Below are 27,722 nucleotides of genomic sequence, written 5' to 3' on the forward strand. Positions count from 1 at the left end.
TTGTTCTGTCCCTGCCGAAGGGAGACATTGGAACCCCCCAAAACGTGTTGGTTTTTTGTAATGAAAACATTAAGACAGGGTTTGACAAATTTGCTTGGAATCTAGGAGCCAGCTAAAAAAGTTAGGAGCCAGAAAACATGCCCCGTCCCGACGAGCTTGCGCGCAGAAGCGAACACATACGTGAGCAGCGCTCGCATATGTAAACGGTGTTCAAACCACACATGTGAGGTATCGCCGCGATTGGTAGAGCGAGAGCAATAATTCTAGCCCTAGACCTCCTCTGTAACTCAAAAGATGCAACCTGTAAACCTGTTTTTTTAAACATCGCCTATGAAGATTTTAAAGGGTAAAAGTTTGTCGGCATTCCACGAGCAGACGCAATTTTGAAGCGTGACATGTTGGGTTCGAATTTACTCGGCGTAACATTATCTTTCATAATATAAAAAAAAATGGGGATAACTTTACTGTTGTCTTACTTTTTTAATTAAAAAAAGTGTAATCTTTTCCCCAAAAAAGTGCGCTTGTAAGACCGCTGTGCAAATACGGCATGACAGAAAGTATTGCAACGATCGCCATTTTATTCTCTAGGGTGTTAGGATAAAATATATATATAATTTTTGGGGGTTCTAATTAGAGGGAAGAAGATGGCAGTGAAAATAGTGAAAAATGACATTAGAATTGCTGTTTAACTTGTAACGCTTAACTTGTAATACCAACGGGCACTAACAGATGGCGCCAGCTCACACATCTGGTGGTAATAACTTGTAATACCAACGGCTCACCACCAGATGGCGCCAGCTTCCAAGCCAAGTCGCCAGGATGCTATTTCTAGTCGCCATGGCGACCTGGCGACCGGGATTTGTCGAGCCCTGCATTAAGGTTTAATAAAACGTATGGACTAGAAAACTGGCTTTGTGTTTTTTCTCCCTATATTTTAAGTGGATCTAATGTCTAAAGGTCTAATTGTGTCTGGATTTCCACTTAAGCATGAGGTCACCATATCATGGATCATCACATGACAACGTACTCTGCCTGTAACATTGATAAGCAGCAGATAGTGACTACCATACATTACACACCTGCTCAATGCTCTCACCTTTTTATGACGGTGAATGTTATTAGAGTGTTAGTGACCTTTGTATGATTTGTGAACATCATGCAGAAATAGTTCCATCCTTCTGGGCTCAGCGCTGAGTCTCTTTCACAACCCACTCCGTGTCGGCCCCTCAGCAAGGTATTGATCAATCGTGATCTGGGTTGAGTAAGCTCTTGAGTAAGAAAATATTAACTAGATCAAAAGCTCTAATACCCATATGCTCATGAAGAGAAAGCAGAGACTCATGAAGAACTTAGTTTGAAGAGACGCAGGTGAGGACAATTCATTTTCTTTTTTTCAAAAAGTATAAAATGATGAAGACATTGAGGCCAATTTACTGGAGGAGAGTGTTTTTTTTTACTGCGGCCTTTGTTCACAGCAAATGCCAAGTCTGGTTTAAGGGAATTTTGAAACAAATACAAATTTATTTTCGGAAAGTTTGGTTAATGAATAGCTTGAAATAATAGAACTTAATTATTTAATCAGCACCATTGTTCAACACAGTATATTAAGCAGACATATTACACTCTCATTAAACCTGTAAGCTGAGTGTATGTTATTTAATAATATTTTTATAAAACAGCAATAAAATTTAACTTTATTTCATGTAAATATCACACAAACACACAAATAAAAAAAATAGAGCAATAGTTTTTAGGAAAATACATTTATATTGTATAAATACCACCAGTACTACTACTACTAATATACTACTACTACTGATAATAAAAATAATAATAATCATAATAATATTGATACTATTAATGAGAGGAAGAATATACTATTACAATGTAGTAGTAGTAGTATAATACTACAACTACTACTAATAAAAGGTTAGTAGTCATTTATTAATAATATATTAATGATGGTGATGATGATGATGATGATGATGATAATAATATTGATAATATTAATGAGAAGAATATACCATTACAATGTATTTTATTATTATTATTATTATTATTATTATTATTATTATTATTATTATTAGAAGTAGTAGTAGTATAATACTACAACTACTACTAATAAAAGGTTAGTAGTAATTTATTAATAATATATTAATGATGGTGATGATGATAATAATAATAAATAATAATAATAATAATAATAATAATAATAATAATAATATTGACAATATTAATGAGAAGAATATACCATTACAATTTATTATTATTAATAATAATAATAATAATAATAATAATAATAATAATAATAATAATAATAAATTGTAATGGTGTATTCTTCTCATTAATATTGTCAATATTATTATTATTATTATTATTATTATTATTATTATTATTATTATTATTATTATTATTATCACCATCATTAATATGTTATTATTAAATGACTACCAAACTTTTTCTTATTAGTAGTAATAGTTGTAGTACTGCACTACATACAAAGTAATAATAATAATAGTATGTTATAATTAGTAATTATTAATAATGAATTAATAATAATATTAATAGTAATTTAGACAGAAAAAGCAGTATATTATTATTATCAATATATATGAATTAATATCTACTAATTATATTATGATTATTTTTAACAGTAGTAGTAGTAGTAGTAGTAGTAATAATAGAAGTAATATACTACATTTACTACAAAATAATAATAATACTTATAATGCACTATTGTTTTGTCTTTTTTATTGTTGCTTTTATTAGTAATAATTATAATAATAATAATATTAATAGTAATAATACAATTGTATATAAAACCTACATCTTCAGTGTTGCATAAACTGATGGCATCCCCAGGGCCGGATTCCAGACAAGGCCAGGCCTCGGGGCGGCAGTGGGTGCAGGGGCGGCACTGTGGCTGAGAGGAGAGGACACTTTCACCACTTTCACTCTCATTTCGGGAGCTCCCCCCTGTCATGTCACGGATGGTGAGAGGAGAGAACTCCCCCCCCCCCCGCTTCTCAATGCAATTTTCAGCAGCAGCACCCCCCCTCCCCCGGCGGATAATGTCCCCCCTGTACTGCGGGGGCGGCATTGAAGGACCCAGCCTTGGGGTGGCAAAGGGAGTAAATCTGGGCCTGGGCATCCCATGTGATATAAAATTGTATCAAAAACATATAGCCTAAAAGTGGTTATAAAATGATAAAACAGCGCTAAGATGGATAAAGTCCAGTGTATAATAAATATTGGAAAAGTCCACAGGTAAGTAAGTAAGGCACAGTTCAGAGAAGTATAAGAAGTGCTTCAAGTAATGGTAATACACCCTCCATCGACTACCAATCTTCACCACGCAAAAGTGAGGCACACTTCCCCTCTGGGGTTTTACACTCACCAGATAGCAGGTAAAACAGAGCCTTAAGGCCTCGTACACACGACGAAACACATCGTTTTGCTCGTCGAGTTCCCAATTTTCTCCATTCCCGTCAAGGAAATAGAGAACCCGTTCTCTTTTTGGCTCGTCGAGTTTCTCGACAGTTTCCTCGACGAAAATGTACACACGACCGGTTTCCTCGGCAAAAAAATATCTCCCAGCAAGTTTCATGCTGGTTTTTGCCGAGAAACTCGGTCGTGTGTACGAGGCCTTATAAATAGATCCTCCTGATCAGACCTCCAACATCATTCCAGAAACAGCAAAGGTTTTAATTCCAACTCACGGATCATAAAAAACAAAAGCACCAATATAGTGTAATTCCACTTTAATGTAAAAAAGAACCCGTTTATCAACACCCCCGCTTCCTATCTACGTACAATAAAACAACTGTAAAAGAGCATAAACGAGTGTGACTACACAGGGGGTCGCGCTTGTGCTCAATGCACGCTGCTGGAGATGCCTGTCCTGGTTGCGATGGTTCAGTCGTGGAGCGCACTCCTAACAGTTCCTGGATACGCCGTCGTAGCCACGCCCTGACGCGTTTCATCACATCCGACTTCAACAGGGCGTGGCTACATCGGTCGGAGGAAGCCTATTTTCAGGCGTATCTAGTTCTATGGGCACGGTGCACATTGACACTTACGTGGCGTATCTATAGATACATTGGCGTAAGTGTTACGTGAATCCAGGCCTATAACTTTTACGCAAACCAATAAATATACGCTTATTGCGTTTTTTTTACCAAAAATATGTAGAAAAATATGTATCGGCCTAAACTGAGGAAAATTTTTTGATATTTATTAAATCAAAAAGTAAAAATGATTGTGTTTTTTTCAAAATTGTCGCTCTTCTTTTGTTTATAGCACAAATAATAAAAACCTCAGAGGTGATCAAATACCACCAAAAGAAAGCTCTATTTGTGGGTTAAAAAACCCATAAAGATTTCATTTGGGTACAGTGTTGCATGACACAAACGAAAAATTGGTCTGGGCAGGAAGGGGATGAAAATGCCCGGTATGGAAGAGGTTAAACACATTCCAGTTAACTTAAATTCTTACCACCCACAACAAATGTATTATGACTTCTGACACATGTGGTGTTAGTAACGCTTGGAAGATTTGCATGGCATTATTAAAATGGAGGCGTATAAAATGTCTAGTCAAGGGCCCATTTAATGTCTCCAGGAAGTCTCCTAAAGTTAGGGTAAAATCATTTGAATGAATGATGCCGAAACTTTCTTTAATGGCTCTTCACGCACTTTGTAGAAAACCACTGCAGGCTCTTTTTATTGCTGCAATTCTAGTGCACAAAGTCACCATGCAGCAAAGCAGAGAGGCTTTCAAAGACTTCAATGTTATAATTTTCTTCTACGAACAAGCCGCATCCATTTCCATTAACAGACATTATAAGTTCAAACGTGTACTTTACTAAACATATAATATGTCCCAAGTATTACATTATATTCAGCATATTTGTCAATAATTGTACAAAAATATTTTTTACCATCATGTAACCAAACCTATATTTTATTTTTTATCACAGGGTGTTTATTTGGCATTATAGGTGTTGCTTACCCCTTTCATGACCAAAAGTCATTAAAAACCTAGATACCCAGACCAAATGTAGCAACGGCAATATGTGTTGATTTACTTAAAGCAGAGTTCCACCCAAAAATGGAACTTCCGCTTTTTTAAATCTTTCCCCCCTCCAGTGTCACATTTGGCACCTTTCAGGGGGGAGGAGGGAGCAGATACCTGTGTAATCCAGGTATTTTCTCCCATTTCCTAGCATAGATCACCGCGGTGACCTACGCTACATCTGCTGCCTACTCCGTCCCCTGCACTGTCTTCTGGGAGATACACAGGGACAAGTGGGATGGCGCATGCGCAGTAGGGAACTGTAACGGTCAGGGGTTAACACCGTTTACGATATTCCATTCCACCAACCCAAGACAGCTTATCCGACACTCCAACAATCCAGCAGACACGATCCATCAGAATTCCCCAGAAGGACGAGACACACACAGCTCTGTCTCTGGTCAAACAAATTAATACTTTAATGGTACACTCAGCTTGTTATATACAGTTGAAACTAAGGCCCCGTACACACGGTCGTTCCAAAACGATGAGAATGGTCCGACGGGCCATTTCCATCGGTTCACCGCTGAAGTGGCCTGATGGTCTGATGTGCGTACACACCATCGTTCCAAAAGCCGATCAGGTCAGAACGCGGTGACGTCAAACACACGACGTGCTGAATAAAACTAAGTTCAATGCTTCCAAGCATGCGTCGACCTGATTCTGAGCATGCGCAGGTTTTGAACCGATGCTTTTCTGTACTAACCATCGGTTTGGTCTGATGGGGCAGCGGTCCATCGGTTCGATTTTGAAGCATGTTTTACAATTTTGGACCGAAGGAAAACAGACCGATGGCCTATACACACGGTCGGTTTGGACCGATGAAACTGAACCTCGGTCCATTCTCATCGCTTTTGTCCGACCGTGTGTACGGGGCCTAAGAGTGGACAATGACTCAACTCCACCCACCACTTTACACATTCTTTTAGACAATGACATTCAGGTGTGTTAATTACTACTCATTACCCAGATGGTCTGGCTCTGCGACAAGTTATCCTCACCTGTTACACAAAACACATTCCTTTACTAAACATAATTGACATGCTAATTCCCTACCCCTGAAAGGTCAGATTTTCTGGCACCGAATCTAGAGGAGTTAATTACTACAGCTGACAAGTCACATTCCACATCTATTATCAATGGTATCTTCACACAAAACAGTGTCATTAGCATACACAATGAAAGATCTTAGAAGCAGATGTAATTAGCACAATGGACAACAGAATGCAATCACAGCAAGCCCCACCACTACAGCCAGGTGGACTTAATTAGCATCTCAACAGTCTATGTTACACATTGAATGAATTACACTCTATTGACCTGTTGAGGTCAAAATAAACCACCTGTAATATGTCAAGATATCCTGTAATACATGAATTATAATTTCTCAGTCATCCTATGCCCAAAAGGGACATAGGATGACCCTAGACCCAAGTGTCATTAGTGAAGCTGGCACAGGAGTAGAAGTGAAGCAGCACTCATTCCCTTACTGAAGATGGCGACTGCAACACCGAGAGCCGAGGGACTGATCGACATTGCGGGCGTCCAGGACAGACAAGCGTCCTAATATTAAAAGTCAGCAGCTGCAGTATTTGTATGCTCCATTCATACTTACCTACAGTAGGTGGATGCTGCATCTGTCCCCTGGCGCCTCTGCACTGAGAACTGTGCGATCGAACACAGAGTCGGTTCTCACAGATCCCTGAGTAGAGAGCTGCTGACTGTCAATCATCAGCTCTCCTGCTCTGCTCCTCCATGCTCACTGGAGCTCTGAGCTGTGGAGGGCGGGGAGCGTCCGTCTCAGGCTCTCAGCGGCCTTGCATCATGGGCATCATTATTGTCACGATGACTCAGTGCCTGGACTGATTCCTGTGACGTCAGTAATGAGTGTACTTCAGCCTGCTCTCTGCTGAAAATGGGTCACAGGAGTGCAAAACAAATTGCACTCCTGTGACCCATAGGAGAAGCCCAGCCAAACGAGCTCAGGCTGGACTTCCCCTTTAAATAAAACTCTATTAGCTAGATTCACAAAGAGTTACGCCGGCGTATCAGTAGATACGCCGGCGTAACTCGGAATCTAAGCCGTCGTATGTTTAAGTGTATTCTCAAACTGAGATACACTTAAACCTAGCTAAGATACGATGGCCTGCGCTGTCGTATCTTAGCTGTCTAGTTCCGTCGGCCGCTAGGGGCGTTAACGCTGATTTACGCCTAGAATGCGTAAATCAGCGAGATACGCCGATTCACCAACGTACGCTTGCCCGTAGCAGTAAAGATATGCCGTTTACGTAAGTCGTTTTCCGGCATAAAGTTAGTCAAACAAATAGCTGGCCTAGTCAATGTTAAGTATGGCCGTCGTTCCCGCGTCGAAATTTGAAAATTTTACGTCGTTTGCGTAAGTCGTCCGTGAATGGGGCTGGACGTAATTTATGTTCACGTCGAAACCAATACGTCCTTGCGGCGTACTTTGGAGCAATGCACACTGGGATATGTCCACGGACGGCACATGCGTTTTTTTTAGCCATCAATAATTTTTTTTTTACATTTCCTTTAACAACCAGCTATAAACAGGTTAAAAAAACAAAAAACACAAATCGCTGCAAAATCGCGGTAAAAACGCGGTACTTGCGGGGGAAAAAGTCACCGACCCTTTCCAAAAACGCAGAGGCACAAAAAAGCATTGATGTGAACATGTTCCATAGGAACCCATGTTAAAAAATTTCCCTGCTTTTCTGCAAAATGCACCAAAAAACGCATTAGTGTGAATGGAGCCTAACAGCTTCAACTCTTCTGGGAAGGCTGCCCACAAGGTTTAGGAGTGTGTCTATGGGAATGTTTGACCGTTCTTCCAGATGGACTAAGACTGGGACGCCATTAAAGTTCATGTGCATGTGAAGCCAAGCATCCCAATACTTTTATATATATATACGGTATATACATAAAAGAAAAAAGAGATAGATAGCACACCTGAACTTCAAATGTAGGGTTGGAATAAATCCACCCCTGGCTGCTCCCACCCCCTCCACAGCCCAACACTCCAGTGAGCGTGGGGGGGGGGGGGGGCAGAGCAGAGAGCCGGTGATTGAGGCTGCATTCACACTAATGTTTTTTTTTATGCATTTTGCAGAAATGCAGGGAATTTTTTTTAACATGAGTTCCTATGGAACGTGTTCACATCAATGCTTTTTTGTGCCTCTGCATTTTTGGAAAGGGTCAGGGACTTTTTTTCCTGCAAAAAACAGCGTTTTGCATGCAATAGAATTCAATGGACCTGCATCAAAAACGCAAGTGCCGCGATTTTGCCGCGATTTGCGTTTTTTTTTTACCTGTTTATAGCTGGTTGTTAAAGGAAATGTAAAACAATTAAAATTACTGGCTAAAAAAAAAAAAAACGCAAATCGCGGTAAAAACGCACATCAAAAAACGCAGCAAGCACCGCAAAAACGCTCAAAAGCAACATGCATAGGTGTAAATCGAGCCTGACAGTCAACGGCTCTCTGCTCAGGGAGCTCTGAGAACTGAGCGATCGGCTGTGTTTGATCCCTCATTTTTCAAGCTGGCGAGGGACACCTAGGTAAGTATGATCCCCCAGAGAAAAAAAAATCCCATACTTCTCTTTTAATTATCTTATAAAACAGGACTTCCTTTGTTAAATTATATTAACATAAAACGTTATTTTTTCTTTCATATAGGATAAGCATTCAATCCAAGGGTTAATATTTCCTTAAGATTAGGGCTTATATATTACTTGCATAAAGTAACCTCTGGTGGACAGAGATAAGACCTCGTTTAGCTAAAATGCCCAGATAAATTGACTATATGCTTAGTAAGCAAACTGATGTTAAACACAATCTCTTATGATGGAAATAAAACATTTCAAAGTTAATCCATAAGATTCTAAAACATTGGCACCTCTGAACTCCAGTATACTTAATTTAATGGAGTTTAAGATATGTCAAGGTTCTGAACACAGAACTTCCCAAATAAGCCAAAACTTTTGAGCTCTCATGTCATGTTCAGTGCAGCTTGATCTGCTCTTACAGAGAAGAGACAGAAGGAGCAAATCTCAAATGTAAAATAATCTCCTGTTCCACCACATCCCAAAGGTGCTCTATTGGATGAGATCTGGTGACTGTGGAGGCCATTGGAGTGCAGTGACCTCATTGTCCAGTGGTGAGATGATTGGAGCTTTGTGACATGGTGCATTATCCTGCTGGAAGGCGCCATCAGAAGATGGGTACACTGTAGTCATAAAGGGATGGACATGGTCAGCAACAATACTCAGGTAGGCCGTGGCGTATAAACAATGCTCAATTGGTACTAAGGGGCCCAAAGTGTGCCAAGAAAATATCACCCGCACCATTACACCCCCACCACCAGCCTGAACCATTCATACAAGGCAGGATGGATCCATGAGTTCATGATTTTTCACAGCAAGGGGGCGGAACGGACTAAGGTTTTTCTCTGTAAGTACGTTTTATTTCATTGAACAATAAAAGAGGATTGCTCAGAGCTGGATTAACTCTGTGTGGCAAGACTGGGCACAGATGATAGGAAATCTTATACTCTACATTGTGACATAAAAAAAATAAGTGATTTTGAATGTGGTATGGTTGTTGGTCCCAGACGGGCTGGTCTGAGCATTTCAAAAACTGCTGATCTACTGGGATTTTTACGCACAACCATCTCTCAATGGCTCGAAAAAGAGAAAATATCCAGTGAGCGGTGGTTGTGTGGAGGACAATGCCTTGTTGATGTCAGAGGTCAGAGAAGAATGGGCAGACAGATAGAAAGGCAAAAGTAACTCAAATAACCACTTGTTACAACCAAGGAATGCAAAATACCATCTCTGAACACACAACAGATCGAACCTTGAAGCAGATGGGCTACAGCAGCAGAAGACCACACCGGGTGCCACTCCCGCCAGCTAAGAACAGGAAACTGAGGCTACAATTCGCACAGGCTCACCAAAATTGGACAATAGAAGATCGGAAAAACGTTGCCTGGTCTGATGAGTCTGTAACATTCAGATGGTAGGGTCAAAATTTGCAATAAAAATCATGAACTCATGGATCCATCCTGCCTTGTATGAATGGTTCAGACTGGTGGTGGTGTAATGGTGCGGGGGATATTTTCTTGGCACACTTTGGACCCCCTAAGTACCAATTGAGCATCGTTTATACACCACGTCCTACCTGAGTATTGTTGCTGATCATGTCCATCCCTTTATGACTACAGTGTCCCCATCTTCTGATGGCTCCTTCCAGCAGGATAATGTCACCATGTCACAAAGCTACACTCATCTCACCACTGGACACCATTTTGCCAATTTTTGGAAAACAGTGGTCACCAGTTTAGACAGGTGGTATACATTTTTTACATTTTTTATATCCCCCACTTGTCAGCTTCATTTGTTATTGCCCCCCCCCCCCCCCAGGGCAGGGCCCCACTTTGAAAGCCTTATTTATTACTGTACTGTCCCCAGCCCCAGTGCCCCACCTTGTCACCTGACCTGCTCCAATCAGGTTCCCTTTGCTCACCTTCTAATCTGGACTGGTGTGGTGGGCGGTTGAGTGCCAGTCTTTTTTCCCTGGTCCAGGTTGGTCCCCCCCCCCCCAGGCAGTCGGGCGGCTCGGGCCGCAGGCGGGAGGAGGAGAAGTCGGGCAGTGCACTGTGGGAGTCGGGACGGGCAGTCAAACCATGGATCCAAGCCAGCCAGCACTACAGAATGCCGCCACCTGCCGGGAGCAGGGCTCAAGTCCTACGGGAACGCTTGGGAACGGAGTTCCTGCACTTTTTTCACAGCAGGAACTCAGTTCCCTTTGCAGGACTAGAGCAGCCGAGCCGACCGAGCCAATCCTTCACTAAGCAGCGATGCCCAGCTTGAGTCACTGTCATGGGCAGGCGAACCTTAGTAATCCTTTATGTTACTGGCCGCTTCCTGTATATGGATTCATCGGGTAGTGTGCGGGTATTCCGTCACTTCCTCGATGCCGCAATGTCTCCTGGGAGCTTTTGTCATTGTTACCAGGAGACATTGCGGAGGTCTGCAGTGAGTTATCGCGGGATTTAGAAAGAACTTGCTTAAAAAATAAAAAAAAACATGCAGTTTAGTAATTATGCATATGAGCCTATCATTTTTTTTTTTTGGTGGGGGAGTGGATCTTGGGTGGGAGTTCCCACACTTTTTTCCCCAGGACTTGACCCCTGGCCGGGAGGTCACTGAAGCCTCAAGGAGTCTGGAGGTGCTGCTGCCGCGGTCGGAGAAGGAGAGGAGGTGGGTGGACTGGGAGAGCAGGGCAGCACTGGGTAAAGGCCTTAATCCTCTCTGCCTCGCTCTGAGACTCTGCGAATGTGACGTCACTGGTTGCTGGATGCCAGGTGGGGCGACCCTAGCAAGCAGTTTGGCAATTGTCTATTAGGGTGGCTGTGTGTCCTCATTTCATTCCGGGACACTATATTGTCCTGGAATGAAGGTGCCCAGGACACGGGACACAAATGCAAATTGCGGGACAATCCCTGGCAATCCGGGACACGTGGGCACCCTATGACCCATTCTCTTACTCAAATAAAAATAAGCACTAGGGGGAGGAAATTAAAGGTAGAGATCTGCTGTTTGATCAGAAATCTTGCGACCAAACACTCATAAAACGCTTAAGTCATGTGTTTTCAGGCGTTTCTATAGAAGTCTATGGGGCCAAAAAAACTTGTAATCTGCCAAAAAGAAGCTCATGTACTTTCTTGAGCGACAAACATTTTGCGTCAGACGACAGAATGCTCATATGTGAACAGGGGCCATTGAAATTAATAGGATTTGGCTTGTTGAACTTCTAAGAGCTACAAGCTTCAAGCTGAAAATCGCTCAGGTGTGAATGGGGCCTAATACATCACTTAGCCCACTGCAGACGTTTATATTTAAAATGTTCCCAGGAATCTGTCTGCTGATCAATGACCTAAAGTGGAGTTCCACCCAAAAATGGAATTTCCACTTTAAGTGACGGTGACCCCCTGACATGCCACATTTGGCATGTCATTTTTTTGGGGGGGGGGAGCGCATACCCTCTTGTAAGGGCTAACCAGCTCCCACTTCCTCCCGGGGCTCTGCGGTGCCAGAAGGAAGTACACCTTTCACCCCTCCCTCTCTGCAATCTTCTGGAACAGGTCACAGGTCCCAGAAGATTGCCCTGCCAAACGCAGCATGTAGTGTGGCTCGCGCATGCGCAGTGTGTGCCAGGCTGTGAAGCCACAGCTGGGCGCCCACAGTCACAATGCCGGCACCGAGGAGAGGGAGAAGAGCGGGACTTGGTACACCCGCATCTCTGGACCGTGGGACAGGTAAGTGTCCGATTATTAAAAGTCAGCAGCTACACTTTTTGTAGCCGTTGACTTTTATATGGGTGGAACCAGGGCCGCCATCAGGGGGGTACAGGCAGTACACCTGTAAGGGGTCCGGAGGTCCCCAGGGCCCCGGATGGCAACCCCCTTTTTTTTATAAATTTTTTTAAAATAAAATTATATTATTTTTCTTTTTTTTTTCTTTTTATTTCTTTATATATATATATATATATATATATATATATTTTTTTTTATTATTAAAGGGCTCAGAGGTCCCCAGGGCCCCATGTGGCAAACCCCCCCCTTTTTTTTTATAAATGTTTATTTTTGTTTAAATATTTTTTTTTATTTTTTTTTTATTAAAGGGCCCAGAGGTTTCTTTTTTTTATTATCATTATTAAAGGGCCCAAAGGTTCCGGATGACAACCCCCCTTTTTTTATAATTTCTTTTTATAAAAAAAATTATAATTTGTGTATATATTAGGGTTGTCCCGATACCACTTTTTTAGGACCGAGTACAAGTACCGATACTTTTTTTCATGTAGTCGCCGATACCGAATACCGATACTTTTTTTAAATGTCATGTGACAGTTTTCAAACCACAATACAGACTAAGGATATTTTCTTTAGAATTATGAAGAACTCTAACTCAAGACATTATAAAAGAATAAAAATGAGTAAAAATGAATAAAAATGTTTTATTTGCTTGTCACGCAGTAGTAAAAAACTCAAAGAATTTTCATAGAACATGTTGATAAATACAAAAAAAGTATTCTATTTAGGTATCGGGAGCATTTGCGCGAGTACGAGTACTCCCGCAAATACTCGGTATCGGTCCCGATACCGATACTAGTATCGGTATCTGGACAACCCTAGTATATATATATATATATATATATATATATATTTTATTAAAGGGCCCAGAGGTCCCCAGATGGCACCCCCCCCCTTTTTAAAAAGAAATAAATATATATTTTTTTATTTCTCTTAATTAAAGGGCCCAGAGGTCCCCAGGGACCCGGATGGCTACCCCCCTTTTTTTACATATATTTTTCTTTATTTCTTCTCTTTTTTTGTAGAGGGCCCCCCCCGCTTCTCAATTCGTGGCACGCCCCCCCCCCCCCGCTTCTCAATTTCAGGCGGCAGCACCCCCCCCCTGACCCCAGTTCTCTGCTCCAGGAGGGCCCATGCCTGAAGCTGTGTAAGGGGCCCCATAATTCCTGATGGCGGCCCTGGGTGGAACTCTGCTTTAATAAAATTGTCAGCTATAAGGAGAAGTGCTTAAAGAAGAGGTCCGGGGGGGAAAAAAAAAATGAAAAGCCAGCAGCTACACATACTGCAGCTGCTGGCTTTTAATAAATGGACACTTACCTGTCCTGCTGTCCCTCGATGTCAGCAGTAGGGTTCCCGCCGGGAACCCTACTGAGCATGCGCGAGGCCCCGCTCCTCTCTCCTATTAGCCCGGCGGCCAGGGGAGGAGGAGAAGGGAGCCCCACAGTGACGTCACTGCCACGTCACGGCCGCGGCCAGTCTCCCGGAAGTGGGATAGGATACCTGTGAAAGACAGGTATCCTGTCCCCCCTTCCCTCGAAAGGTGCCAATTGTGGCACCGGAGGGGGGGAGGAATCCGATGAGCGGAAGTTCCACTTTAGGGTGGAGCTCCGCTTTAAGTAAGGAATTTATCAGTCACCACATTCATTTTTGCATTTTTCTTATCTTACCAACCTACAAGAGGCCGTGTCGTTTTTAGACAGAGATAGAGACGGCAACTCAGTACAGCCTATGGAGAAAAAAAAGAGAAGAAAGACTAGTAAGTGAATTTGTCTCTCACTTTTACCCTAGAAATCACTACTCTATCCGCCAGTGGAACTACATGTACCAGCCTGGCACGCTGCTAACCTATTAAATCACCAGGTCATTTAGCAATCAGACAGTTTCTTGCAACTTATAATCACAGAAGTAGTTTGAAAAATAGCGTTCCTTTCACACTTGAAACAGGTAACTAAAAATGCACTTTACCTGGCTAAGTGCCAAACCGCAGGGTCTTCTCAAAACTTACAACAGTTTCTACTATCTCTTCCCGTATGGCAATGTGTTAGTAAGCATGTCCAACTTAACACGGGCGCAAACACTTACCACATCCAATTTACACCAGATTGTAAGATTGAGGTGATTAAACTAAAGCAGTAGGTGCGTTTACAATAAGTTGCGCCAGTCCAAAACGGTATTTTAGGGCATTGCAGCCCACTATTATTTAAAAGCAAATTCATACAGATAGCTCTTCCAACGCAGGAGGTTTTCACCATTACTGCAAACACATAGGCCCGGATTCACAAAGCACTTACGCCAACGTATCTCGAGATACGCCGCGTAAGTCTATCTATGCGCCGTTGTATCTGTGCGCCATGCCCACAATCTGAGATACGCCTAAAAATAGGCTTATTTTTCTTGTGAAAAAAAAATAGGCTTCCTATGACCGACGTATCTTGCCTACGCCGTCGTATCGTGGGCGCATATTTACGCTGGGCGCATTTTCCGCTCCCATTGATTTTCAATGCACATATGCAAATGAGGGAGATACGCCGATTCACGAACGTAGTTGCGCCCGGCGCATAATATACGCGGTTTGCGTAAGTCGTACGTCCGGCGTAAAGTTTTTCCCCATATAGGAGGTGCAACTCATGCAAAGGTATGGACCAGGGAACACAGCCGTCGTATTTTACGTCATTTACGCAGTACGTGAATAGGGCTAGGCGTTGGTTACGTTCACGTCGTCGGCAGTGATTCGACGTATCTTAGGCAGCTGTTTCGATGTGATTCTGAGCATGCGCACTGGGATGCGTCCACGGGACGGCGCATGCGCCGTACGTTATTCGTAACTTTATGACGCTCAGTCCTTCATTTACATGGGGTCATGCCTCATTAGCATGGCTCACGCCCACTTCCACCTACGCTGGCTTACGCTGAGGAAACCCAGTGTAGATTTGAGAGCGACTGGGGGCCAGTGCTTTGTGAATACTGTGCTTGCATCTGTGCGCTGCACCGGCATAGCGTAAAAGAGATACGCTACGGCGGCATAAATATGCGCCGATGTATGTGAATCCCGGCCATAGCATTCAGCCTCCAGGCTTTCTTGTGGCAGCTTTACCTGTTCAGTGTCTTTCTGACCATCAAACACGTTTTAGTCTTCCTGACAATCAAACACATCCAAGAGTTATGCACAGATACTAATCTTTAGCTCTGCATCTTTCCTTGCAGCTCCTCATTGTCCCTCCTAGACTTTCTCTGCAGCTTCTTGGCTGCTCCCGTTCCACATAGACTTCCTCTGAGGCTTGAGCCTTCCTCGGCCCCAACCTAAACACCTTGATGCATTGGAGCAACTCACATGGCTCCCTTTAGGAACACTAACCTCTCTCAGGATGGTGGGGCCCTGAGCTCCAACTCTGGCTCTATTATAAAGCCAGCACATACCTGAACCATCAATGTGCTTGCTACTCTCAAAATTTGGCATTAACCACCATTTTACCAATGAACACAGGGTCACTCTGCTACAACATTCATATGCCTAGGTGGATGTATCAGCCGTTCATTTTTTTTTTCTTCAAAACCATACCTATCTAGGTGGATGCAGCATCAGTCTGATGCTGTATTTGTCCCCCACCAGCTCTAAGACTGAGAACCGAGCGATCAAACACTGCTGATTACTCAGTTCTTAGAGCTCCGTGAGCAGAGAGCTGGTCACTGCCAGTCAGTGTCTCTCTGCTCTGACCCCCGAGTTCACTGGAGCACTGAGCTGTGGAGGGGGGGGAGTGGCCATCTCAGGCTCTCAGCAGCTCACTGAGAGGCTGAGACAGGTACCGGTACAGGATTGTGGGTGAATATCTTGACTTTATTGTCAAGATCTTTCCCCAGCCTGGACCGGATCTGTGACGTCAGCTTCGGCCCGCTGTCTGCTGAAAATGGGTCACAAGAATGCAGAACGAACTGCACTTATGTCACCCACAGGAGAAGTACAGTCCTTCTTCTTTAAGGCAATATACCTTGATCTTCTTGAAGCCGAAGCCTTGTAAAGCAACCCTAATGGTAGCTACTTCTGGGAGCCCACACATTCAAGAAGGTTAGTTAGATGTTAATCCAAAACATAGACAGATAAACATAAAACATATAACTACTCACAGAGGTTCTTGAATGGTGTATAGACTTGAGGTTCCAAACCTGCCTGCCCTACCACAGAAGTCTCCAAACATAATAGTGATAAAATACTCAAGAGGCGCAGGGCTCAAGTCCTGTGGGAACGCGTGGGAACGGAGTCCCTGCACTTTTTTCATAGCAGGAACGCAGTTCCCTTTGCAGGACTAGAGCAGCCGAGAGCAGCCGAGCCGCCCGAGCCAATCCTTCACTAGGCTGCGATGCCCAGCTCGAGTCACCGCCAGGGGCAGGCGAACCTTAGTAATCCTTTATGTTACTGCCGCTTCCTGTATATAGATTCATCAGGTAGTGTGCAGGTATTGTCACTTCCTCGATGCCGCAGGCATCGAAGAAGTGACAGAATACCGGAACACTACCCGATGAATCCATATACAGGAAGCGGCCAGTAACATAAAGGATTACTAAGGTACAGTGGATCGAAAAAAAACAAAAAAAAACATGCGGTTTAGTAATTATGCATATGAGTGTATCATTTTTCTTTTTTGGTGGGAGAGTGGATCTTGGGTGGGAGTTCCCACACTTTTTTCCCCAGGACTTGACCCCTGCCGAGGCGCCTCTTATTTGTAGAGTTCAAGTTCGTACGGAGGTCTGGAAGTTCAAGCTTCAATCCACCCGACTTAGCGGCACCATTTTGTTTAGGGGGGCAAGAAAAATGACTAGCAGTAACCAACGTCTGTGGGCAGTTTCAAATCAAATTTATTTGATTGTACACATGTGGGGGGTCTGCTTACAATCAAAGGCCGCCACATTTTTTATGATCGTAAAGCCTTTTTATAATCTTTACACAGCATTCATAAGCGGCATTGGTAAGATTAAAAGTTGCACAAGTCAGATCGGTTCTGCTTGACATAAGTCCTGAGGGCATGGGGTTCCTTGAAATGGGGTCCCCCTAGTTGCTTGTAGGTTGTACGCAGTGCTAAATTGTGATGACTGATATACAGGATTCTATATATATGCAGAAATTGCTTTTTGAAACATAATAAGACGATGGCTGCGATTTATAAAAAATGTTGAACAGTTAGGTGTAGGGATGAGCTTCGAGTTCGAGACAAACTCATGTTCGACTCGAACATTGCCTGTTCGCCGTACAGAAAAAAATTTGGGGTGTTCGCGGCAAATTTGAAAAGCCGCAGAACACCCTGGAAAAGTCTATGGGAGAAATCTAAAGTGCTAATTTTAATGGCTTATATGCAAGTTATTGGAGACCTGGGTCCTGCCCCAGGGGACATGTATCAATGCAAAAAAGTTTTGAAAAAACAGCCGATTTTTCGGGAGCAGTGATTTTAATAATGCTTAAAGTGAAACAATAAAAGTGAAATATTCCTTAAAATTTCGTACCTGGGGGGGGGGGGGTGTATAGTATGCCTGTAAAGTAGCGCTTGTTTCCCGTGCTTAGAACTGTTCCTGCACAAAGTGTCATTCCTGAAGGATAAAAAGTCATTTAAAATCACTGCTCCCGAAAAAAAATCAGTTTTTAAAACTTTTTGCATTGATACATGTCCCCAGGGGCAGGACCCGGTCCCCAAACACTTTTTAGGACAATAACTTGCATATTAGCCTTTAAAATTAGCACTTTAGATTTCAAACGTTCGAGTCCCATAGACTTTAATGGGGTTCTAAAGTTCACACAAACTTTTGGTCTGTTTGCAGGTTCTGGTGCGAACCGAACAGGGGGTGTTCGGCTCATCCCTAGTTAGGTGATTAAAATGACCACTTCAAGCCAAACCCCTACACAATATATATAAATATATATTGTTGATTTAGACAATGTTGCTTTACTGTATCAATTTTTAAAACTAATCTGCTATATTCTGTGCTTTATATTAGATATACGTTTGTATGACAAGCTGATTTGCTAATACCAAGTGAATGGAGAGCTAGTCAAATATTAATTTGACTTTTGGCCTAGGTGAGGGCCGTATAGTTTGGTGCATGGCACTGACAGTGTGCAAGTTATCTTATCTTCTGCAAGGCTTGCAGATCGATGTCTATAAATCAGTAGGTAAGGAACACAGTGGTAAAGCCAGGAACCAAGTTATTATTCGGGCTATAAACTGGTGTATTTACATTATATTATCACAGCCTAGTGATCACTAAACAATAAAGAAACTCAAGACAAGCATTGTGGCCAAATTAAGCCTCACGATTAAGCCACGTTCACACGATCGGATTTTCCGTCGGAAAAACCTTGGATGTTTTTTCCGACGGAATTCCGCTCATGCTTGGCTTGCATACACGGTCACACAAAAGTTCTCTGAACTATCGTCCGTCAAGAACACGGTGACGTACAACACTACGACAAGCTGAGAAAATCAAGTTCAATGCTTTCGATGCGTCGAATTGTTTCGGAGCATGCGTCGTAATTTTGCGCGTCAGAATTGCTACAGACGGATTTTTTTCTATCTGAAAATTTGAGAACCAGCTCTCAATCTTTTGTTGGCGGAAATTCCGACAGCAAAAGTCCAATGGAGCATACACACGGTCGAAAAATTACGTTAAAAAGCTCACATCGGACTTTTGCTGTCGGAATTTCCGATCGTGTGTACGGGGCATTAGAACAGCCTCAGGTATGGTGGGATTTGACCACCTTTGAGTGGAGATGGTAAGTAATGACCACAGTAGTTTGAGGAATTCATCAGTCTAAAGAGTTTTTTCCATTTTCAGGGATCTAAACCACTACACTGGGGAAGGGGAGGGGGGGGTGCAGGTTGAGGCACCCTCTAAGAAGACCCTCTTTGCCTTTCCAAACATCTCCAAGGGCTACCAGCAGCAAGTAAAGATACCAACTTTCATCAGCGGTCTCCAGTACAGGCTGTGAAATCTCATCTGACTTGTTGAAATCTTATTTGGGAGATTTCCCCCTCTCTCTGACAGGTAGGGAAGTAACAGAAGATTAGGAAAAGTCCTGTAAGCAGCATATTTGGGGTGGTTCGGAAGCGCTGTAGTCAGTGCTCCCAAAACACCCCTGCCCATTGCAATGACTGGGCAGCGCTTCCAAAGAGCCTGAAAAGCGATTCGGAAGCACCGCAAAATGGGCATTTTTAACCCTTCCTTAAGAGCGCCCCTCTATCGGCCGAAAAGCGCAACTTAATCAGCAGTAAAGCGGTGCTAAAACTAGTGGCTTTACCGCTAACGCACTTGCGGGCCCAGTGTGAGAGGGGGTCTTAAGCTTTAAGGACATACAAAAAACACAAGAGACTGCAGAATGTCTCTAGGTATCAAAATGATTGCCAGCCAGATACAGTCGTAACCATTATGCCTCGTGCACACGGCCGGATTTTCCAAGAAAAAAAGTCAGACATGCTTTTTTTCTAGGAAATTCCGGCCGCGGTTAGCCTCCATCTGACTTTTTTTGGAAGTCCGATGGATCTTAGATAGAGAAGAAAAGAAAAAGGCGTACCAGCATAGTGTGTTACCGTTGACAATTTAATAGAATTAAAATGTAATAAAAAACTACTCACAAGGAAAGCAACATAATAGGCTTATCGACAACGCTGTAGTGGATACCCCTCACACTCCAAATGGGGGGGATAAAGGTGTGTCACTGCCGGCTGATGCGTTTCGAGGCTACAAAGACCTCTTCATCAGAGCCCAGCAGTGTAGACCCTTCTCTCCTTTTTGCTACCAGGATATTCCCCATCCATGAAGGGCAACAAGGCCACTGTTACCGTTTTTTGCATTTTTTGCACTTTTCCCATTGAACACTGACTGTTGGACAATCCACTTGTGCGCAGGGTACCTTAGATAGAGAACCTGTTCTCTTTCTTTCCGTCGGACTCCTGACGGACTCACGGCGGACTTTTGCACGGTCAAAAGTCTGACCATGTGTACAAGGCATTACTTTCAACTTGTGGGATGTTATAAATGACATATGAAAAGTGAAAAGATCCCCAAAATGTCTTTCAAAAAAGTTTGGATAACCCTTGCTTGTGAGGCCCCGTACACACGACCGAACATGTCTGCTGAAACTGGTCCGCAGACCAGTTTCAGCGGACATGTTCGGTTGTCTGTAGGCGCCGAATAGAGCCGAGCCGAGCTTCCTTTGGGAAGTCGTGACGCGCTGTGTGCGCCGTCGTTTAGCATGTCAATCAATTGGCATGACAATAGGAACGCCCACTCCCGCGGGATTCCCTACCCGGAAGCCGCGGTGAATTCCACGGCTAAACGCTATCTACAGCGAAGAAAAAAAAAAGGTCAGTGTCATTTTATATGCAGGACTGGGCTGGATGTAGTGTTAGAATTTTTTTATAGGGTGAACCTCCACTTTAAGGCCCACACGATCGGATTTTCTGACAACAAATGTGTGATGGAAGTGTTTTGTCGGATAATCTGATCTTTGGATGCTCCATCGGACAATTGTTGTCGGAATTTCCGACAACAAATGTTTTATAAGATGCTTTAAAAGATGACAACAAATGTGTCTTGTCGGATTATCTGATCGTGTTTGCACAAGTCAGTCGGGAAAAAAACAAAGTACAAACACGCATGCTCAGAAGCAATGCTAACCATAGCACAACATTGGCAGAAGTTGCCCAAAGGGTGGTGCTAAAGAGCTGAAAAACCACGAAAGTTTTGTGTATGTTGGCTGAAAAAGTTCTGCCGTCTGTATGCAGAACAGGTTCACGGCCAACGCCCTTCAGACAAAAATCCACAGATTTGTCCGATGGAATTGCGATCATGTGTATGAGGCTTAACTCTTAAAATAAACTTTTCCTGAGATAAAAATATAGGTTGTCATTGCTGGTCTTCTTTTGAAAATGTCAGATGTCTAGCTATCTCTGACTTAAACTCGTTCTGAGACACTGGCTTGAAACAGGTGTGCAAAACAAGAATCCTGACTTTACTCCTATTTTATTTTGCTGCACATACTTGGCTAGTGACCCAAAAAGCATTAAAACAGACAGAAGGAGGTCAGCAATGATAGCCTATTTATTTCTCTCAGTACAGGTTTTCTTTTTTTCTGTAAGAGCTAAAACCAGAAGGAGGCCAGACCAAATTCATAAATGAATCCCCAACAACTTTAATGATTTGCATGCCATCCAACATGTTTCAGGGACATAACATGCCCCCTCCCTTCATAAGGGGGCAGCAAATACTCTTGAAATCTTAAAACGTGTGCTTGTTACAGAGCTGTCAAAGTATGTGAGACTACCATTTTAAATGGGAGAGCTGCCAACTCACAGGAGATTTTGCATTGTAAAATACACTTTTATATTGGACAGTGATACATGTTACAAGCAGTATTTATTTTGGCAGCATTTTTCGATTTAGTTTTAGTCTTGGGACTAAAATGCCATTTTAGTTTTAGGGCCAGATTCACAGAAGAGATACGATGGCGTATCTCCTGATACACCGTCGTATCTCTGTTTCTATCTATGCGGCTGATTCATAGAATCAGTTACGCATAGATAGCCCTAAGATCCGACAGGTGTAATTGACTTACACCGTCGGATCTTAGGATGCAATACTTCGGCCGCCGCTGGGTGGAGTTTGCGTCGTTTTCCAGGGTCGGGTATGCAAATGAGCTTTTATGGCGATCCACGAAGGTACGGCGTTCGTTACGTTGTCGCTAGTCGGTTTTTCCCGTTGCAAAGTTAGGCCTGCTTTTTCATGGCTTAACTTTAGACGAGCCATGTTAAAGTATGGCCGTCGTTCCAGGGTCGAATTTCAATTTTTTTTTTTTTTGCGGAAGACGTCCGGGAATGCGAAAGTACGTTACGCACGTCGCCATTCAAAAAACACGTCGGGCGCCGTAATTTCACGAAATTTCCTAACGGAGCATGCGCAGAACTTTCGGCGCGGGAACGCGCCTAATTTAAATGGTACACACCCCATTTAAATTAGGCGGGCTTGCGCCAGACGTCTTTACGTTACTCCGCCGCAAGTTTATACTCAAGTGCTTTGTGAATCAGGCACTTACGAGGAAAACTTGCGGCAGTGTAACTTAAAGACGATACGTTACGCCGCCGCAGTTCTTTCTGAATCTGGCCCTTAGTCCCTATTTAGTCTTCTGCAATTATTTTAGTTTTAGTCATATTTAGTCGGCTAAATCTCCAGGACATTTTAGTCAACTAAAATCATTTTAGTCATCTAAAATCTAATGGGTGTAGTTTAATTGTGATACATTATTTAAAGGGTTAGTAAAGGAAAAAATGTTTTTCCTTTAAAATAACAAACATGTTATACTTACCTCCACTGTGCAGTTTGTTTTGCACAGAGTGGCCCCCGATCCACGTCTTCTTGGGTCCCTCGGCGGCTGTTTCTGGTCCTCCCCGCAAGTACTGACCACAGTCATGCGAGAGAGCTTGCATGGTGGTGAGTAATTGTGGGCGCTCACTGTATCACTCGGCCCCGCCCCTCGGCGTGCCGCGTCACTGGATGTGATTGACAGCAGCGCCAGCCAATGGCTGCGCTGCTCTCAATCCATCCGCTCTAGCCAATCAGCGGCCAGGCTGAGCGGTGAAGAGGAACTCGGGACCGCGCGCGGGACTTTCGAGGGGTCAGGTTAGTATAACAGGGGCTCGGGAGGGCCGGCAGCATCAGATGTTTTTTCACCTTAATGCATAGATTGCATTAAGGTGAAAATATTGTTTACTTTACAACTCCTTTAAGCATTTCTCTACAATTTCCAAACTCATTATATACTGCTGGAGTGAAAAATCGAATATGTTATTATTTATGTTCTTGAGGTATCAACATACACTACAGACTGTGTTATAAGGGAAAAACTTGCGCGCTGCTATGTTCTAATTTTTAAGTAAATATAAATCATCAATAAAAGCAACAATCAGCGCACAAATAATACAGTTAAGCTAAAAATATTGCAAGCTGAACACAAAAAAAGGTAATCATGACCTCAAATGTAGCAAATTAAAAAAATATGTAAGTGCAGCGCAATGAAAGTCCATATAAAAGTAACTGAAGATGACACCCAGTGATATAGCGAAAACTCTTCAAACGAAAGTGATGTAACCTCCACCAACAAGAGAAATGCTTCCTTACCAGATGGGATGGACCATTTGCGTTAACAACTGGTCAAAACAGCTTGGTCTCACCATGGGAGAGAAGACCAGCAGAGTGGTAAGTAATCCGATCAGATATGAAAAAACAACAGAAAACACGATCTCAGTGTAGACTGTTTGTATTTTATTCCAAGGGTAAAAAAGTTCACTATACAGAAAAAATCCTGGACTGGACAATAGGCACAGGGAAATCCACTGGAGGACTACCATGTGGTATAGGGAATAAGATTAAAAGCATAAAAAAAGCATGGCATGTAGCCGCGGTGTACAGCCGCAAACGGCAATGGAAAGGACGCGGGTGACGTCACAAAGCCCCTCCCCTGTAAGCACGTTACGTTCGATTGGACTTCGTCAGCGGATAAATCATCAACCTCCAGTGAAAATAGTGAAAATAAACTCAGATTTATTTTTCTATATATACTGTAGTACATGTATAGTGACCGTGAATTAGTTGCAACCACTTAGTAGTGTGCTCAAAAGACACTGCATAATAAATGTAAAAGAAAAAGTTGAGAATGGTGCGCTTATTCAATAATGTGCCATAAAGTAATATACTTAAGGAAAAAATATGATGAGTATCCAAACATACAAATAACGAAATAAATGTGAACAAAGTCCAACAAAAGCCCAATGGTAGGAATTAGTTCATATAAAGGCAAAAATCTCATAGGCATAACCAGGGCTGGACTGGAACAAAAATTTGGCCCTGGACTACATCCAGACTGGCCCACTTTGACAGGTCTCTCCCATGGCGGCCGGACGACTCCCGCACCCGGCCACCCAAGCCCCCTCTCCCCCTTCAATAGCCACTAGCCGTTCTACTTTATTAGAGGAGAAATGCTGGTACTGGTACTCTTAGGCCCCGTACACACGGTCGGTTTGGTCCGATGAGAATGAACCGAAGTTCAGTTTCATCGGACCAAACCGACCGTGTGTAGAGGCTATCAGTCTGTTTTCCTTCAGTCCAAAATTTTAAAACATGCTTCAAAACCGAACCGATGGACCGCTGCCCCATCGGACCAAACCGATGGTTAGTACAGAAAAGCATTGGTTCAAAACCTGCACATGCTCAGAATCAAGTCGACGCATGCTTGGAAGCATTGAACTTTGTTTTTTTCAGCACGTCGTGTGTTTGATGTCACCGCGTTCTGACCCGATCTGATTTTGAACTGATGGTGTGTACACACATCAGACCATCAGGCCACTTCAGCAGTGAACCGATGAAAACGGTCCGTCGGACCATTCTTATCGGTTTTGTCCGACCGTGTGTACGGGGCCTTATAGGCAGTACCAGTGGGGAAGCTAGACATTATTTCACCCAGGGCAAAGAATCAGTTTGGTGCCCCCCTTATGGGACAAGGTTTGGCAGAAGTGAGAAACTCCCAGGCCATAGCTGTTGAGTCAGCTGTTTGTCCCCTCCCCCATGCTCCTCTGTCGTCCCCCCTGCTCCTCTGGTCCTCCCCCTGCTTCTTTGTCCCCCCAGGTGAGCGCTGCTGGGAGGGAGAGGAGGTGAGCACTGCAGGAAGGGAGAGACAGAGGAGTGGAGGGGGGCGGCGGTCTGCTGTCACTGAAGCCGGCCCACTGAGCCATCGGCCCACCGAGAAACTCCCTGTAGTCCCAATGGCCAGTCCATCCCTGGGATTAACTTGATAGACGAAAAAAATTATAAAACATCTATCCAAACATTGACTGTTAAATTTATGAATTGGCCGCTCACCTCCAACAATGACCCAAGGGTCAAACAAGGCTAATCAGATAAGGAGTCTTGCTGATGGATCTGTAAAGGCATCCAGGTTCCAGGCAAAGACGAAGAGCTACGTCCAAAACGTGGCATCAAAACATCTTGGGTAATTCCACATATAGAGGAATGGCATCTATCTTCTGAAACCCTGATGAAGAGGAACAGTGTATGCATTGGCAATATTGCTAATCATTAAAGCTATTTTGGACTCCGTTATGAATTTTGTGTGGCACACCTTCTGTTGGTCCAAGCTCCAAGTTACAGAAGATTGCTATAGACTGTTAGCAAGTAATAGGAGCAGGGCCGTCTTTAATATTGATTGGACCCTGGGCAAAAAAATGCAATGCAATTTTGCTCTCCACATGCTCTGTGACATACAATAAATATCAGCTAGACTTAAGATCAGTTTACGGTATCAGATCAAGCAGCGATTGCGACTGGTTGCCAGAGGTTACAGCATATCATTACCACTCACTGATTAATTGCTAGAGGTTACAGCACATCATCTCCTCACTGCAGAGGGGCATGATATACATATGAATGCCGCTTTTATTTACATATCAGTGCCGTCGGCCACCGCTATTTACATATGAATGCTCCTATAATTTGCATATGAATGACGGTTATTTACATGTAAACACAGGGCACGAACGTGAGACATCTGTACACAACAATAGGGCAGAGCTAGGCAGCATTAGTAGCAGCACTTTACACTGAGATATCGGGACACAGCACAGGACTAAAATTTCAAGGGACAAGGGAATTTAAACTGGGATAGTTGGCAAGTATAAGGCAGCTGCTTTGGACCCCCACAACAATGACAGGGCCCAGGGCAGCTTGCCCTCTTGCCCTGGCTCAAAGACGGGCCCTGAATAGGAGACTTTCGAGGAGAACATTGTACTGCTTGAGAAGCCTGTTTCAATCACTACTGTTCTTAACTGAGTTAGGCAATGTTGGCAGTGTATGTCTGTGCCCTCTCCCCCTTTCACTAACTAGAGACAACCTTACAAGTTTTTGGAACGCTCCTTAGTGCTCTGAAAATGGCAGTCAGATAGCAACTGCACGCCTGAGCACTCTATGATGTTCATGGGCTTCCCTAAACAAGAAAGACAAAATGATTGAATGGGAATAACTGTGTATTGAAAAATATTACTCCACATAACACATGTATTTTAGATATCTGCTCTCAAATTTTCTTAAAAAAATTACATATTTCCCTGTTATTGTAAAAAAAAAAAAAAAACCTCCTTTACATTTACCAGTTTATAAAAATTGTGTTATTTATGTGTAGTGGTTCTTTCAGTCCACACAGGTGCTCCTCCAGCCTTGGATCATCTATGGTCAACATAACATCCTCTTGTAAATTCTTTGATAGTATTGTCAAGATTTCACAGACCACCACCCCATCAAGATGCAGAAATCCAGGTCACTTAGCGGGATCATCCGATGGTACATTTATGCCATCCATGGGCTTCTGTGTGAAATACTGTTTACCTCAATCTGGGACATTTTCGCCATAAAAAGCTGGAAACTGGTAGGAGTCAGCAGCATCTGGGCCATTTTCATATATGGGACAGCCATTTTTATAATTGAAAAGATGTATTTTTACCTACAGAGAAGATGTCCCCTCATTTTTCGATGTCTTGTATACACCTTGTGGACATACACATGGGAATTCTCCACAGGCTATGTGCTGAGGATTTTCGATGCATGTCCTTGGGACTATTCTCATTTCCCTGGAAACATCATGGGTCTTATTACACTGGAATATGCAGTACCCTGGTACTTTGGCTGTATGATAGCAGAACAGGTGGTCATCAAATACACACTCAGGTTACACTTGCTCCAAATTGGAAACCAAGAAAAATGCAAATGAACTCTACATTATTAAACCCTAGAAGGTTTGACTTGCAATGAAAAAAAAAAAAAAAAAACAACATATCATGTAATTCCAGGAAAATGCATAATTCTTGAATGTAAATAATGTTTTAAAGAAACTGGGCAATAAAAACAAAAAAAAATATATAATAGCCCCTAAAAGTAATAGATAGAAAGTTCCAGAACATAACTTTCTTGTCTGTGTTCCAACAAGTAACCAACCCCGGGATATCTACACTCACCAGTCACCACTTAAAGGGCTTTATTGTGGGCATTAGAAGAAATTTACATATATAGACATATCATCCTAGGGATATACTTGGGTCTGAGAAATAAAGCAGATCCAACCACTAGAAACTATAAATAGAAGTTAGTAGTATCTTTTTAAGAAAATATAAAAATATCAAATAGTCCCTTACTCATGTGTAGAAAAAGATACTGACCCATATGCCATTTGTCATCCC

The 27,722-nt window shown here is 42.9% G+C and overlaps 1 protein-coding gene across 2 annotated transcripts; it reads left to right on the forward strand.

The window, feature by feature from the left end:
* The first annotated feature begins 1,182 nt into the window (after nucleotides 1–1,182).
* On the forward strand, nucleotides 1,183–27,319 carry TMEM229B (transmembrane protein 229B). Of its 2 annotated transcripts, none has more exons than XM_040351526.1 (2): nucleotides 1,183–1,368; nucleotides 26,684–27,319. In XM_040351526.1, exon 2 carries the CDS (start codon nucleotides 26,792–26,794, stop codon nucleotides 27,254–27,256), a length of 465 nt encoding a protein of 154 aa, XP_040207460.1. In that variant the 5' UTR covers nucleotides 1,183–1,368; nucleotides 26,684–26,791; the 3' UTR covers nucleotides 27,257–27,319. The 2 variants fall into 2 exon arrangements, with proteins under 2 accessions (XP_040207460.1, XP_040207462.1); XM_040351528.1 differs by lacking the exon at nucleotides 1,183–1,368 and adding an exon at nucleotides 14,129–14,218.
* The last annotated feature ends 403 nt before the right edge of the window (nucleotides 27,320–27,722 follow it).

The sequence above is a fragment of the Rana temporaria genome, chromosome 4, assembly GCF_905171775.1.
Source record: "Rana temporaria chromosome 4, aRanTem1.1, whole genome shotgun sequence".
Taxonomy (NCBI): Eukaryota; Metazoa; Chordata; class Amphibia; order Anura; family Ranidae; genus Rana; species Rana temporaria.